At 46.0% G+C, this 16,252-nt stretch overlaps 1 protein-coding gene across 1 annotated transcript in view; it reads left to right on the top strand.

Annotated features, from left to right (window-relative positions):
- The window catches only part of HEATR9 (HEAT repeat containing 9), a 55,040-nt gene extending 48,925 nt beyond the window's left edge, over positions 1–6,115 (top strand). The window contains exons 12-15 of the mRNA XM_087708255.1: positions 754–805; positions 2,150–2,236; positions 2,342–2,433; positions 6,002–6,115. Coding sequence (XP_087564381.1) covers positions 754–805; positions 2,150–2,236; positions 2,342–2,433; positions 6,002–6,086 — 316 coding nt within the window. The 3' untranslated portion in view covers positions 6,087–6,115. The remainder of the gene's footprint in view (positions 1–753; positions 806–2,149; positions 2,237–2,341; positions 2,434–6,001) is intronic.
- The last annotated feature ends 10,137 nt before the right edge of the window (positions 6,116–16,252 follow it).

Raw genomic sequence — 16,252 nt, 5'->3', positions numbered from 1 at the left:
AAATTAAATGAGGACAATCCGGATTCATCTCCAATGTATCAAATCCAACAAAAACATCGACAATGTCCAGCCATGTCTACTAAAACTTCTGAGAAGCAGCTTAGTTTCTGCTTCTCCTATGTAGACTCATCTGGCTTGCTGGCCACACTGACCACTCAGAATTGGGCTATTGTTTAGGATATGTCATCCAACTGGATAGGCATGGGAAATATAGGTAATCCTCAACTTACAACAGTTTGTTTAGTGACCATTCAAAGTTATACTAAAAAAAGTGACCTTTGATCATTTTTTTCACACTTCCAACCATTGCAGCATCCCCATGACCGTGGGATTCAGATGCTTCGCAACTGGTTCATATTTATGACGGTTGCAGTGTCATGGGGTCATGTGATCAATCACCTTTTGCCCCCTTCTGTCATGCAAAGTCAATGGGGAAGCCCTCTTCACTTAGCAACATGTCACTAGCTTATCCAGTGCAGTGATTCACTTAACAGCTGTGGCAAGAAAGGTCGTGAAATGGGGCAAATTTCACTGAACAGATGTCTCACTTAGTGACAGTAATTTTAGGCTCAATTGTGGTTGTAAGACAAGGACTACCCATATAGGGTAGAAAAGTTCTCCTTTCTGAGAATGGATCTTTAGAAAATGTTCTTTCAAAGAACTGTCTACTGGAATGTCTCTTTTATTAAATACCAAGGCGATGGAGAAAATGTCTTTTTCTATTTCATTTAAATATTCCTTCCCCTTCCACAGGCAGCTAAAAGATGAGAATGATGTGATCCGGAAGCAGGCGGTGATTACCTTAGTAAGCAGTGATGAAATTCAAAAATTTTCCCTACCGGTTTTGTGGGCATGATTTGGTGGGCGTGGATTGATGGTCATGTGACCGAGCGGGCGTGGCTTGGTGCAACAAGCAGGAACCTCACAAGTCACAGAGAGCTCAAAAACAAACCATCACACTTTACACAAAAATGACACAAAAGCTACACAACTGACTCACACACAATCTTACACATGATCCGCTGTGACAATCAGCTGTGCCGTGCGATGGTGGGAACCTTTTTTAAAGCATTTTTTTAATACTGGTTCAGGCAAATAGGTAGTAAAAAATGCTTTAAAAAGTTTTTCAAAAAAGGTTCCCACAATCGCGTGGCACAGCTGATTGTCGTATAGCTGATCGTTGGGACCTTTAAAAAACTTTTTAAAACCATTTTTTTAGTACCGGTTCGAGTGAACTGATAGCATTTGTACTACCAATTTGGGTGAACCAGCCCAAACTGGTAGCATTTCATCCCTGTTAGTAAGTCTTAGTTTCTGCCTAGTCTATTAGCTTCAATTTATCTGTCTGCAATCTCCAAAAAGGGGTCTTACAGGAGAAATTGGGGAGGAAAGTGGGCTTCTGGTTATATCAGAAAGTTTTCCATCTTTTTTTATATATAAAGTTTTTTATTTTTTGTTCTCTATATACAATTATAGGTATACATTAACATAGTTATTCTTTTTTACATTCATGGTTCTTGTACATTTGTCATTCCATTTATAGAATTATAATATTCCATTTGGGTTGCTTTGTTTACCATCCCTCGCCTGTTTTGACACTACCTTCTTCTCCCTTTCTTTCCTCCCTCCTTCCCTTCTCTACTTCCTTCCTTCCTCCTTTCCCTTCCTTCTTCCCTTACCTCTCCCCTCCTCCTCTCTTCCTCTTTCCCTTCTCTCTTTCTCTCCTTCCCCCTTCCATCTTCATCTCCTCCTCTCTATCTTCCTTCCCTCCTCTTCCTCTCCTCTCCTCTCTTTCTTTCTCTCCCTCCCTCCCTTCTCTACTTTCTTCTTTCCTCATCTCCTTTCCCTTCCTTCTTCCCTTACCTCTCTCCTACTTCTCTCCACCCCTTCCTACCCTCTCTCCTTCTCCCTTCCATCTTCCTCTCCTCACCTCTCTCTTCCTTCCCTCCTTTTCCTCTCATTTCCTCTCCTCCCATCTTCTTCTCTCTCCCAGCACTGGATGTTCCTTCAGACCTACTGAGGGAGTCTAAATTCTCTGGAGCAGATTGGGGCATTGCCTGAGAATCTGCAAGGGAAAGGCTGTTGGGAGACATTCGGCTAATCAGGTGCAATCCATAAAGTCCCCCCTGCTTCGTTTTTTTTTTACTAGGGAGTTCTTGGTATCCGTCACCCAAGTGTGTTCTCTGTCTTGTTGGAGATGTTAGAACTGGACACCAGTGAAGCAGTTCGTATCCAGGTCAGTAGACCTGGATCCACTCAGGGGAGCTATAAGAGGAATGCCTATGTTCTTTGTATCATTTTGGTTGGTCAGTATTTTGGATGTGTCCTCTCCCATTTATAGGTTATCAAAGCCTTTTCCACTCTGGGAATTGATAATGTAAATGTGAGGAAGAGCCTCAAGAAGAAGATACAAGGAGGAGGAATTCTGGGCAGGTATTATGCACATTAAGAGAAGCTTTTAGAGCAATTTAATATTTCCAACTCTAAACAAATGTTTATTTGAGAACCAAAAATGAACTTTGGGGCTCACCCCAGGGGTCAGCTACTGAAGGTTCACACGGGTTCGGGAGAACCTCTAGCTAAGAATCTGCCCAGTTTGGAGAACCTGCAAATCCCACCCCTGGCTGGCCACACCCCCCTGTCCCGCCCTTCCCAACCTGCCTCTCCCAGGAGTCCCCATGCGGGCCATTTAGGATGTCAGGTAAGTACAGAGCCCACGTGGAGGCTCGTGGATGGTGAAAAATGGGCCTTCTGGAAGTTCTGGAAGGCCGAAACAAGCCCGTTTCTGGCCTCTGGAGCCCGGGGAAGACCGTTTTTGCCCTCCCGGAGACTCGAGGAAAACCTCCGGAGCCCGGGGAGGGTGAAAACGCCCCCGACACCATGGTGCAGAAAGTCAACTATGCCACACCCACCATGGCCACGCCCACCCAGCAACAGGGTGAAGCCCACCCCTGTCCTTGTAACTATTTTTTTTATACGGAGACTGATATTGGCTGGATCTCCTCCCCATCCCTCACGTGAAGCAGTTTTGTCTTGAGCTGTTCCAGTTTGAAAGTAGCACTAAAGACTGTTATGATTTGAACAGTGGAAGATCAAGTGGTTTCAAATTATGTTCTCCTAGAGAGCCCACCAGGTATCTGAGGCAACTGCTGCCTCACAGACATGGACGACAGGCTCCCCTCCTGCCAGTCTAGTCTGGAAACATGTTATTTATTTAATTTTAAAATTAAATTTATATACTGCCCAACTCACTATCCCGAGTGACTCTGGAATCACTCTCGATTAACAAATGGTTTGAGGAGAAAGAAACTAGGATCCGGTTTAAAGCATTTACGAAGAGGAAGATTAAAAACACAAGAATTTCACTTGAATACCATGCCTTTAGATGAGAAATCTATATAGCAATAGCAATAGCAGTTAGACTTATATACCGCTTCATAGGGCTTTCAGCCCTCTCTAAGCTGTTTACAGAGTCAGCATATTGCCCCCACAGTCTGGGTCCTCATTTCACCCACCTCAGAAGGATGGAAGGCTGAGTCAACCTTGAGCCGGTGAGATTAGAACCGCTGAACTGCAGATAAAAGTCAGCTGAAGTGACCTGCAGTATTGCACCCTGACCACTGCGCCACCTCGGCTCTATATATCTATATATCTATAAACAGTTTATGATGGGAAAAAAATCCTGTTCATTTCCTGTTCCTTTTTTTTTTGATAGGAAGGTCTGTCAGCTTGCCTCTTTTGTGAAGGAGAGGCAATCAAATGTGTTCTTTATTTTGTTAATTGCTAGACATTTTATCAGGGTAAGAAATGACTCTCACACAAGATCAGCCTGAATAACAGTTCCCTAGTGGTTGCTGCACAGTAAAGCAAAAGAATGAGGACTAATATTAAATGTTCAATATGAATACATATTATTAATCTTATCTGCCAGGCTTCTGATTATGTGGGATGGGGGGAAAATCTGCTGAGTAGAGAATAGTCTCCTTGCTCACTCTGCTTCTCCTGTGATCAAAGTCTAGCAAGTAAAAAGCTGCCTTCTCCAGATTCTCCTGCAAATAATTCTAGCTCTGCTCTAAACCCATAAACCTGTGTTTCAAAATAGCATATGTTGTGGTGGTAGAGGTGAAGCAGTTGTGAGGAGCTGCACTGTGAAGAGAGACTATTCCTTGGCAATTATTCTGCTTTAAGCATGGGTTTACTACTGTTCTGAAATGCATTAAACCAGGGTGTCAAACTCAAGGCCCGCAGGGTGCTTAGATCTGGCCCACGGGGCTGGCCTGGAAACAGCAAAGGACTGGCCTATGGTGCCTCTGCCAGCAAAAACGGAGCTCAGTGGGCGGCGCGCATGCCCTTGAGCTCCATTTTTGCTGACAGAGGGTTATCAAAACAAACTAAAAACAAAACAAAAGGAGAAATGTTTTCCCCTTTGCCTTTGAGCATGCAAGATAGGAAACGAAAAAGGGAAAGAGGAAAGACAAAAGATGGAAAGAGCCAGGAAAGAAAAATATGGAAAGAGGGGAAGGAAGAAGAAAGGAGAATGAAGAGGGAAGGAAAAAAAGAAGAAGGAAGGAAGGAAGGAAGGAAGGAAGGAAAGAAGGGGAAGGAAGGAAGGAAGGGGAGTGGGAGAGGGTCTCAGGGAAGTCCTGCCTTAGCACTTGGCCAGTGCAGGTGCCCCCCACATGAGTCCTGTGTCATGCCCACCATGGCCATGCCCCCAATGCCATGTCCCTGGCCACGCCTATCATGGCTACCCCCCCGCCCTCCAATGTTAAATACAATCCTGATGCGGCCCTCAATGAAATCGAGTTTGACACCCCTACACTAAACCCATACTCAAAAGCACCATGGCATGGGTTTAGCTCTCTTTCAAAACAGTAATGGATCATTGAAGCAGATCATGCTTGCTTCACTATCCTACCTACTTGTGACTTTCTGCTTTTTTCTGGGTGCCTGATGGACACTCTCTGCTTCTCCTGTCACTGTTCCCTGCCCAAATAAGTCTAGCTTGAATGTCAGGGCTTGAAGCGGCAGTCGGAGAAGGAGGAAAAGATCACTAATTATTTGCTTTTTCTTGACATATGGGATCAGTGACCCTGGCAGATAAAGAGCCCTTTACGCTGCCACATTTTCCTGCTTTATTGGATGTAGCTAACTCTCCAAACTCTGCATCTCCCCAAGTTGCAGCCCCAGCCCATGTAAGGCAAAGTGATGAGTGATCGTTGTTCCCCCTTGCAGGTGATGTTCAATGGGAGGGGAAATTAATTGAACCAGGACAATCCATTAATCAGTTATGTTAACCTGCCCCATATTAGAACTGGAAAGACAATGTCCTTCCTCAGCATCCTTCCAGTAGGGTGGCAAAATGTGGTTGGGCAGTAAGGTAACCAATTTTGCGCCAACATGTTGGTGAACTATATTTTTAATCCGACCATCTGGCTGTGCTCTTTGTCAAGCATGTTGTGTTTGCATCTGCACTGGGGTAGCATTAGACACATCTAATGTGTTTGCTAAGAGGGGTGTGTCTGTGTGTGCAGGGAATGGTACAAGCAGTGCAAGATGCTGAATGCTTAATCATGCTTTAGGGCAATCTATGAAACTACTCAGTGAGTACATAAAGTAGATCTGAAGTGGATGAGGTCTAAATTTGTCGTTTGGGGACTGTGCCATGAGGAGAGTCCAAAGTTTATTTTATCTATCTATCTATTTATTTATTTATTTTTTCGTCAAGCACAGATCAAGCATGTTATAGTTCAGCAAGATTAAAATCAAATCAAATAAAGGATGTTATGTTATAGTTCAAGCATGTTACAGTTCAGCAACATGAAATTTCCCAGTGAAGACACTAAGTCAGCTGGCAAACACTGCAATGGATGCAATCAAACATTCTTAATGTTTCTGAAATACGTATCTCATAAGGGAGTTTTGCGGGTAAACTTCTTTTCTGTTTTTGTTTTCCCTGCTTTTCTTTTTCTCCTTTCTAACCTCTGCCTCCTTTTCCCAGGGAATCTAGCAAAGCCTTGAAGATACTTGACCGACGCTCGGAAATTCAGAAAGAGTTGATGGTCCACTCTTTTATAATCCAATGAAATGATCATTTTTGGCATGCAGACTGAAGTGGTGGATTAAAACATTTGCCTCTGGGTTTCCAGTGTGCGGAAAAAGACAACGTATAGGGTCTGTCTTTGACAGGTGGGTTCAGGGTGCCATTTGCATTTGTGGGAGGTTCAGTAAATGCCAGATGTTCAGGCCATCTGTTTGAGGTTCTCTCTTTTGCAGCCAGTTTTCCTGCAGACTGTCGGCTCTGCATTGCCATGTGGTTAATGTAATTCCAAGTTACATCTATCTTGCTGCTGTCATCTCAAGCAAATCACCAGGGTCAATTCTTCTGAAACTGTTGCCCAGGCAGGAAATGAAATCTAACTAGGAAAGAGCCCTGAAGGTACATCAGCTCTTCTTTTGACCAGAAACCCTTTTTTCAAATTTTGTTCCATCACACTAAAAATCTGAAGAAAGCTTTTGCTTTGAATGAGAGAGTTTTGAATTCCGGAGAAGCTGAAAATTCAGGTCAGCAGGTTATTTGATACAGATAAAAATGCATAGGAAGAAAGACTGCGTTTGGGAAGACTGAGTTTCCAATCCACATGATGGCACACATTGCCTTTGTGTTTAAATATTTTTCTTTCTTGCAAATTGGTACTATTTCTGGCCACTAATTGCCCCAGCAAATGCAGAACTACATTGTTTCCTGGCTATAGTGAGCTGTTGAGCCTGCCTGCTTTGACTCTTAGCAAAGGACTATCTTCCAGGAGACGAATGGTTATTGGTTGAAAGAAAAAGGGGACCATAAAAGAAAATAGGACCATGGTCTTGAGTAGGGGATCTCCAAACTTGTTGACTTTAAGACTTGTGGAGGTTAGCTCCAGGAATTCCTCAGCCAACCTATGCTGGCTAGGGAATTCTATGTGTTGAGGTCCACAAGTCTTAAAGCTGCTAAGTTTGGAGGCCCCTGGTCTTAAGGACTCACTGGATGAAAACATGGCAGTACATTGAGTGGGACCATTTGTGTTTCCTTGGGATTGTTAAAAGTCAGGCCATTCCAAACAGAGGGCTTGGCTGGGAACATCCAGTGGTGAAATTCATTTTTTTTTTACTATCGGTTCCGTGGGCATGGCTTTGTGGGCGTGGCAGGGGAAGGATACTGCAAAAACTCCATTCCCACCCTACTCTGGGGCCAGCCAGAGGTGGCATTTGCCAGTTAGCAATAGCAATAGCAGTTAGACTTATATACCGCTTCATAGGGCTTTCAGCCCTCTCTAAGCAGTTTACAGAGTCAGCATATTGCCCCCAACAACAATCCGGGTCCTCATTTTACCCACCTCGGAAGGATGGAAGGCTGAGTCAACCCTGAGCTGGTGAGATTTGAACAGCCGAACTGCAGAACTGCAGTCAGCTGAAGTAGCCACCTGCGCCACCTTCTCCAAACTGCGCCACCTTCTCCAAACTACTTGAATTTTTCACTACCGGTTCTCCGAACTACTCAAAATTTCTGCTACCGGTCCTCCAGAACCTGTCAGAACCTCCTGGATTTCACCCCTGGGAACATCTATGTTGCTATGGCTGGCTCGCTGCTGCTTCACTTTTGAAAAAAACAGCATGGAATAAGAAGCTTCATAATCAAAACCCGTTTTTTTTAAAAAAAAATGCAAATAAATATTTAAATGGAATTCAGCCTGCATCAATGCAGAGCACCATGAATACATATTTTTCATCATGTTTAATTAAAGGAGCACTTAAGTTTTGTAAAATAAATATGTGCCAAATATTAATACATTTGCAATTGATTGGACATCTTTGAACACCGGCTCTTCGGCTTTGAAATGGAGATGAGCACTGCCCCCTAGAGTTGGGAACAACTAGCACGTATGTGTGAGGGGAACCTTTACCTTTACCTAATTGATTGGATGATAGGAAGATGGCAGATATACTTAACTTCTTAGGAAGTAATACGGATAGGTGGTGTAGCCACTGGACACCTTAATTCAAGGGGCTTGAAACTTATTTTGGTAGAGCTAATATTAATGTAGAGTTAAAGTAGAGGAAATGACCAGACCATCGCTTTTTGTCCTGAAAACAATGGGCACGAATTTTAACAGTTTCTGACTGCAAGAATTTATAAAAGATAGTGCACCCATCTTGCAATAGGCAAATGTTTCAAGCTTGTTCTGAGAATATGGAGAATTTGGAGAGCATGCCATGGGCTCCTTTACAAGTTGGTTGCCACAAGAACCTTATTGAATCATGAAATGATGGTCATAGGCAAGCCTGTCTGATTCTGACAGATCCATTTCCCAAAGCTAAAGTGTTGATGTTGCTCATGCCACCTTCTTTGGCTATCAGCCACCTCCAATTGCTCTCTACTCTTGTACCTTAGCTTTGGGAGGGGGTTGGTAGGCTCTTCTAAACACAGCAAAGAATTGCCATAATGTTTATGTTTTAAAACCACTTATCCACTAGTGACTTAATAGCATAGTCTAGCTAGAGCATGGATGTCAAACTCAGGACCCATGGGCCGGTGCTTAGATCTGGCCCATGGGGCTGGCCAGGAAACAGCAAAGGACCAGCCTGTGGTCCCTCTAATAGTGAAAATGGAGCTCAGGTGCAGCATGTGGCCTGCCTTGTACCCCCTTTTTGGCCACAACGGCCTCCTGCAGCCCTCTGCCAATGAAAACGGAGCTCGGGGTGCTGTGCGTGCCCTTGAGCTTCGTTTTCACTAGCAGAGAGCTATCCAAACCAACTAAAAACAAAACAAAAGGAGAAATGTTTCCCCTTTTGCATTTCAGCATGCAGGAAGGGGCAGGAAAGGAGAAAGGGAAAGAGGAAAGACAAAGAAAAGATAGGAAGAGAGCAAGGAAGAAAAAATAAGGAAAGAGAGGAAGGAAGAAAAAATTAGAATGAAGAGGGAAGGAAAAAAGAAAAAGGAAGGAAGGAAGGAAAGGAAGGAGATTATAATGAGAGTGAGGGAAGGTCTTGGGGAAGTCCTGCCTTAGCACTTGGCCACCAGAGTTGCCCCCGACATGAGTCCTGTGCTATGCCCACCATGGCCATGCCTACCATGGCCACACCCACAGCAACACCCCACACTCCACCCGGCCCTCTGAGGTCAAACACAACCCTGATGTGACCATCAATGAAATTGAATTTGACACCCCTGAGTTGGGGGCTATCCAGACTTTTCTCAATATTTCTCTGTTGGCCCAATGATAGTTAGATCACTTTAGAAGCTGCTTTCTAGAGCACAGTGGGAATCCTCACGATGGCTGCTGATGGTTTTAGCTGGGATAAAGAAGCATTCTTTAAAATGAAGATGTTAGAGGCAGATGCTTGCTTTTTGTCTACCAAAAACCTCCCTCCTTTTTTAATTGAAAACATATTTCTAAAAATTAAGTCAAGAAAGAAAGGGGTCTGGTTAAAAAGTATTTCAGGGCCTCCTGTCCTCTTGGGTTTCATTTCTCTGACTTACCCCAATCAATTTCCCCAAAGATTTTTGGTCACTTGCAAGAATCTATTGCTAATTAGCTTTGGGATAAACTTCAACAATCCTGTGAAATCCCACGGCATTATAGCACGTACCGCAGCCAGTAATATTATTTTTATTTGCTGGACCTCTTCCATATTTTGCAAGGAGCAGAGAATGGAACTAGAAATCCAGCAAACCAAAGAGATGCTCTCTGAAAGTCCACTGTTAGGCAATGGTGTCCTAAGTCACTAGTGGAAACTTCACCCTGGCCTTTGAATGGGAATTCAGACATGCTCTTTTGCTTCCCCCTCCCAGCTTAGTTTCCTTAAGATAGAAGCAGCATGAGCTGGAAGTAAGCAAACTGTCATTCATCTACTCATGTTGTAAGCATGCCAGTAAAAGTTAAAAAAAATGTCCCTACATTTTTAAGTCTTGATAAAGTTAAGACTGGTGATTCACTACAATATCTTAATAGTGATTTCCATGCAACTTCATATTGCATAATTTAGAACTTCCCCACTGCAACAGGGTTTACGTCTGAGAAACATGAACATGTTATTGACTTGCTGACTGCCCCGGTTTTCATATCTTCATAATGGGACAATGTCAACATGACAAAAAAAAACCTAGTATTTGCCAAATTCCCCTCTCTCCCCCTTGGATAGCAATTTATCTTGGAGTTTTTAAAAGAAAAATGCTTGGAATCTAGAAGTCAGGCAGAAGAATTCATGACCTCTTCTAGAAGGCAAGTGACCTCTAGAGCTGTGATGGCGAACCTATGGCACGCGTGCCACAGGTGGCATGCAGAGCCCTCTTTGTGGGCACGCAAGCTGTCACTGCAGCTCAGTTCCACCGTTCATGTGTGCGTGCCTCCCACCGCTAGCTGGTTTTTCAGGTCTCTGTCACACATATGCAGGGGGAGATGTGCATACAGGAGACGTGTGTTCATGCGCAGAGGAGCGCGGAGGGTTGCACGCATATGTGGGTGGACTGTGCTCATGTGGGGGGTGCGGAGAGTGCAGGGGGGTCATGCACGCATGCGCATAGGGTTTGCATTGCATTATGGGTGTGCATCACTGGTGGGTTGCAGGCGATACGCCCCAGTACGGGTGTATTGGAGCCTGCCCGGAACACCGGGTACCATTCCGGCATGGTGCTCTGGAAGGCCCACCTGCCTGCCGAAGCTCCTTACCTGCCCTTTAAGCCTTTTGCGCTTCCATGGACGCGCATGGCACGTACAGCACCTGCGCATTTGGCACCTGCATGATGCTCCGCCGAGCAGATGGAGCATCGCACAGGCTTGCGGAAGCGTCACAGGCAAGTATGATGCATACACGTGCCACACGCATCCATGTGGGTGATGCCGGGGCCATTCCAATCATACCACATAGAACGGACACCGGAACCCACCACTGGTGTGCATGCACACACACTTTCGGCACACAGCAACAAAAAGGCTAGCCATTATTGGTCTAGAGCTTTCTCTAGAATGAACAGATTTTTCTCTTGCTTTGAAAGTGCCCAAGCAGTGCAAAATGAATTCACATAACTGAAAGTTTGATCATCCTTGAACAAAAAAAGAAAACCCCTAAGACCTGATGGATTCTATTTTTCAAAATTATTTTGGATTAAGTAGAATCTAGATTTTTAAAATAAATTCCCATTTTTTCAGAATTCACCCCCAATCTTTCAATAATGGGAAGCTAAAATGAAATAAACACACTTGGAACCTGGGGTTATAAATGTAAGTTTATTTTAATGTTTCCCAGACAATAAGTCCATCATCAGTTCTTCCAAATGAAAGAATATTCAGAGACTGTAATCACAGCAGATGCATACTTATTTGGTGATAAGCATGATTGAAAAAAACCTGAATAGTCACAGGACTGAACTACGAATGGACCAAACTCCAGATCAGACAAGGGAAGCAGAGATATGAACAATTAATTACATGCTGTTTGCTGTTAAAGACAAGCTAACTGTCTAACATGGTGAAACATTTGAAAAATGAATGCTAAGACGGCTTAATAACATGGAATGATTACATTTGTTTGCTCTCTCATGTCTGGTAGATTGAAAATGTTTTCCTGAAATGGATGCAAATGGACAGAAAGCAGCAGGAAAAAATAGGCAGATTAAAAAAAAGGTTTAGGCAGTAAGAAACATCTGCTAAGCTAAATTTCCACTGGAATTAACTGTGCCTAGAATTAGACACATAGTTCTGTTGCCGATCAAAATGAACATCTTTTTTTAAAGACACACCCCCCCTTAAAAAATGTTTGAGCTGCTTAGGAGCTTCTTACTCATTTGACTCCCCACCCTCTCTCCTTCCTTTTCAATTGATGCTGATCATTTTTCTTCTGCCAGTTTGGTCAATGCTGATAACATGGTCCCTTGTAAGAAGGAGTCTAGTCATTATGAACTTAAACTAGGGATTAAGGCTGTATCTGACATTTTTTTAAAAAGGATGAGAGCTACGATGATGAGAACAGGTTACATATCTGGGCGGTTTTCTTTTTTTAAATTGAAACTCTAATTTAGGGCTTCCTAAAAATGAATGACTTTCATTCATTTCCTGCCACAAAAATTGGGCCTGGAATGAGAGGTGCAGCAATTTGAGAATCCCAGGTACGGCTGTTGCCTGATGGGTCTCTTCCTCCTCAACAAGTGGTATTGCTGGTATTAGCTGAAGCAGAATACTGTCCTGCACTTTACTTGTTTTATGACATCCTTGCTATGACTTCATTAGTAATATCCTCTTTCCCCGAAAATAAGACCTCTCTGTATAATAAGCCCAATCAGGCTTTTGAACACATGGACGAAAATAAGCGAAAATAAGCCCTCCCCTAAAATATTGCAACATAGCAGCAGCCACGAGGTGACCAAGCTTACCGCCTCCTGCACCTCAAAAATAATAAGACCTCCCCGAAAACAAGGCCAAGTGCTTATTTCGGGTGGGGGGGTCAAAAAAAATAAGACCCTGTCTTATTTTCGGGGAAACATGGTAATGAACATTTACTCATGCAATATGGCTGTATTACTATTATCCTCCTCCTCATCTATTTCACTACCTTCTCTTATTAGCATCATTATTATGATTATTAATATTTTGTTATTATGATTATTATTACTTTGATGTTTTGGTTGTACACAGAGAGCTTATGCACTAGAGACAAATTGCTTGGGTGTCCAATCATACTTAGCCAATAAAGCATTCTATTCTATTCTATTCTATTCTATTCTATTCTATTCCATTCCATTCCATTCAATTCCATTCCATTCTTCTAGTCTAGTCCAGTTGTCCACTCCACTCCACTCCACCCCATCCCATCCCATCCCACCCCATTCCATCATTCTACACTGCTCCGCTCCATCCCATCCCATCCCATCCCATCCCATCCCATCCCACCCCATTCCATCATTCTACTCTGCTCCGCTCCATCCCATCCCATCCCATCCCACCCCATTCCATCATTCTACTCTGCTCCGCTCCATCCCATCCCATCCCATCCCATCCCATCCCACCCCATTCCATCATTCTACTCTGCTCCGCTCCATTCCATCCCATCCCATCCCACCCCATTCCATCATTCTACTCTGCTCCGCTCCATCCCATCCCATCCCATCCCATCCAATCCCACCCCATTCCATCATTCTACTCTGCTCTGCTCCATCCCATCCCATCCCATCCCACCCCATTCCATCATTCTACTCTGCTCCGCTCCATCCCATCCCATCCCATCCCACCCCACCCCATTCCATCATTCTACTCTGCTCCGCTCCATCCCATCCCATCCCATCCCATCCCACCCCATTCCATCATTCTACTCTGCTCCGCTCCATCCCATCCCATCCCATCCCATCCCACCCCATTCCATCATTCTACTCTGCTCCGCTCCATCCCATCCCATCCCATCCCATCCCACCCCATTCCATCATTCTACTCTGCTCCGCTCCATTCCATCCCATCCCATCCCACCCCATTCCATCATTCTACTCTGCTCCGCTCCATCCCATCCCATCCCATCCAATCCCACCCCATTCCATCATTCTACTCTGCTCTGCTCCATCCCATCCCATCCCATCCCACCCCATTCCATCATTCTACTCTGCTCCGCTCCATCCCATCCCATCCCATCCCATCCCACCCCATTCCATCATTCTACTCTGCTCCGCTCCATCCCATCCCATCCCATCCCACCCCATTCCATCATTCTACTCTGCTCCGCCCCATCCCATCCCATCCCATCCCATCCCACCCCATTCCATCATTCTACTCTGCTCTGCTCCATTCCATCCCATCCCATCCCACCCCATTCCATCATTCTACTCTGCTCCGCTCCATTCCATCCCATCCCATCCCACCCCATTCCATCATTCTACTCTGCTCCGCTCCATCCCATCCCATCCCATCCCATCCCATCCCACCCCATTCCATCATTCTACTCTGCTCCGCTCCATCCCATCCCATCCCATCCCACCCCATTCCGTCACTCTACTCTGCTCCGCTCCATCCCATCCCATCCCATCCCACCCCATTCCATCATTCTACTCTGCTCCGCTCCATTCCATCCCATCCCACCCCATTCCATCATTCTACTCTGCTCCGCTCCATCCCATCCCATCCCACCCCACCCCATTCCATCATTCTACTCTGCTCCGCTCCATCCCATCCCATCCCATCCCACCCCATTCCATCATTCTACTCTGCTCCGCTCCATTCCATCCCATCCCATCCCACCCCATTCCATCATTCTACTCTGCTCCGCTCCATCCCATCCCATCCCATCCCATCCCACCCCATTCCATCATTCTACTCTGCTCCGCTCCATCCCATCCCATCCCACCCCATTCCATCATTCTACTCTGCTCCGCTCCATCCCATCCCATCCCATCCCACCCCATTCCATCATTCTACTCTGCTCCGCTCCATCCCATCCCATCCCATCCCATCCCACCCCATTCCATCATTCTACTCTGCTCCGCTCCATCCCATCCCATCCCATCCCACCCCACCCCATTCCATCATTCTACTCTGCTCCGCTCCATCCCATCCCATCCCATCCCATCCCACCCCATTCCATCATTCTACTCTGCTCCGCTCCATCCCATCCCATCCCATCCCATCCCACCCCATTCCATCATTCTACTCTGCTCCGCTCCATCCCATCCCATCCCACCCCATTCCATCATTCTACTCTGCTCCGCTCCATCCCATCCCACCCCATCCCACCCCATTCCATCATTCTACTCTGCTCCGCTCCATCCCATCCCATCCCATCCCATCCCACCCCATTCCATCATTCTACTCTGCTCCGCTCCATTCCATCCCATCCCATCCCACCCCATTCCATCATTCTACTCTGCTCCGCTCCATCCCATCCCATCCCATCCCATTCCATCATTCTACTCTGCTCCGCTCCATTCCATCCCATCCCATCCCACCCCATTCCATCATTCTACTCTGCTCCGCTCCATCCCATCCCATCCCATCCCATCCCACCCCATTCCATCATTCTACTCTGCTCCGCTCCATTCCATCCCATCCCATCCCACCCCATTCCATCATTCTACTCTGCTCCGCTCCATTCCATCCCATCCCATCCCACCCCATTCCATCATTCTACTCTGCTCCGCTCCATCCCATCCCATCCCATCCCACCCCATTCCATCATTCTACTCTGCTCCGCTCCATCCCATCCCATCCCATCCCATCCCACCCCATTCCATCATTCTACTCTGCTCCGCTCCATTCCATCCCATCCCATCCCACCCCATTCCATCATTCTACTCTGCTCCGCTCCATCCCATCCCACCCCATCCCACCCCATTCCATCATTCTACTCTGCTCCGCTCCATCCCATCCCATCCCATCCCACCCCATTCCATCATTCTACTCTGCTCCGCTCCATTCCATCCCATCCCATCCCACCCCATTCCATCATTCTACTCTGCTCCGCTCCATCCCATCCCATCCCATCCCACCCCATTCCATCATTCTACTCTGCTCCGCTCCATCCCATCCCATCCCATCCCATCCCACCCCATTCCATCATTCTACTCTGCTCCGCTCCATTCCATCCCATCCCATCCCACCCCATTCCATCATTCTACTCTGCTCCGCTCCATCCCATCCCACCCCATCCCACCCCATTCCATCATTCTACTCTGCTCCGCTCCATCCCATCCCATCCCACCCCATTCCATCATTCTACTCTGCTCCGCTCCATTCCATCCCATCCCATCCCACCCCATTCCATCATTCTACTCTGCTCCGCTCCATTCCATCCCATCCCATCCCACCCCATTCCATCATTCTACTCTGCTCCGCTCCATCCCATCCCACCCCATCCCACCCCATTCCATCATTCTACTCTGCTCCGCTCCATCCCATCCCATCCCACCCCATTCCATCATTCTACTCTGCTCCGCTCCATCCCATCCCATCCCATCCCACCCCATTCCATCATTCTACTCTGCTCCGCTCCATCCCATCCCATCCCACCCCATTCCATCATTCTACTCTGCTCCGCTCCATCCCATCCCATTCCATCCCACCCCATTCCATCATTCTACTCTGCTCCGCTCCATCCCATCCCATCCCATCCCACCCCATTCCATCATTCTACTCTGCTCCGCTCCATCCCATCCCATCCCACCCCATTCCATCATTCTACTCTGCTCCGCTCCATCCCATCCCATCCCATCCCACCCCATTCCATCATTCTACTCTGC

The sequence above is a fragment of the Thamnophis sirtalis genome, unplaced genomic scaffold (assembly GCF_051295495.1).
Source record: "Thamnophis sirtalis isolate CommonGarterSnake01/CBP01778 unplaced genomic scaffold, rThaSir2_p1.2 scaffold_3, whole genome shotgun sequence".
In the NCBI taxonomy this organism is placed as follows: domain Eukaryota; kingdom Metazoa; phylum Chordata; class Lepidosauria; order Squamata; family Natricidae; genus Thamnophis; species Thamnophis sirtalis.
This window is presented reverse-complemented; position numbering and strand designations above follow the sequence as displayed.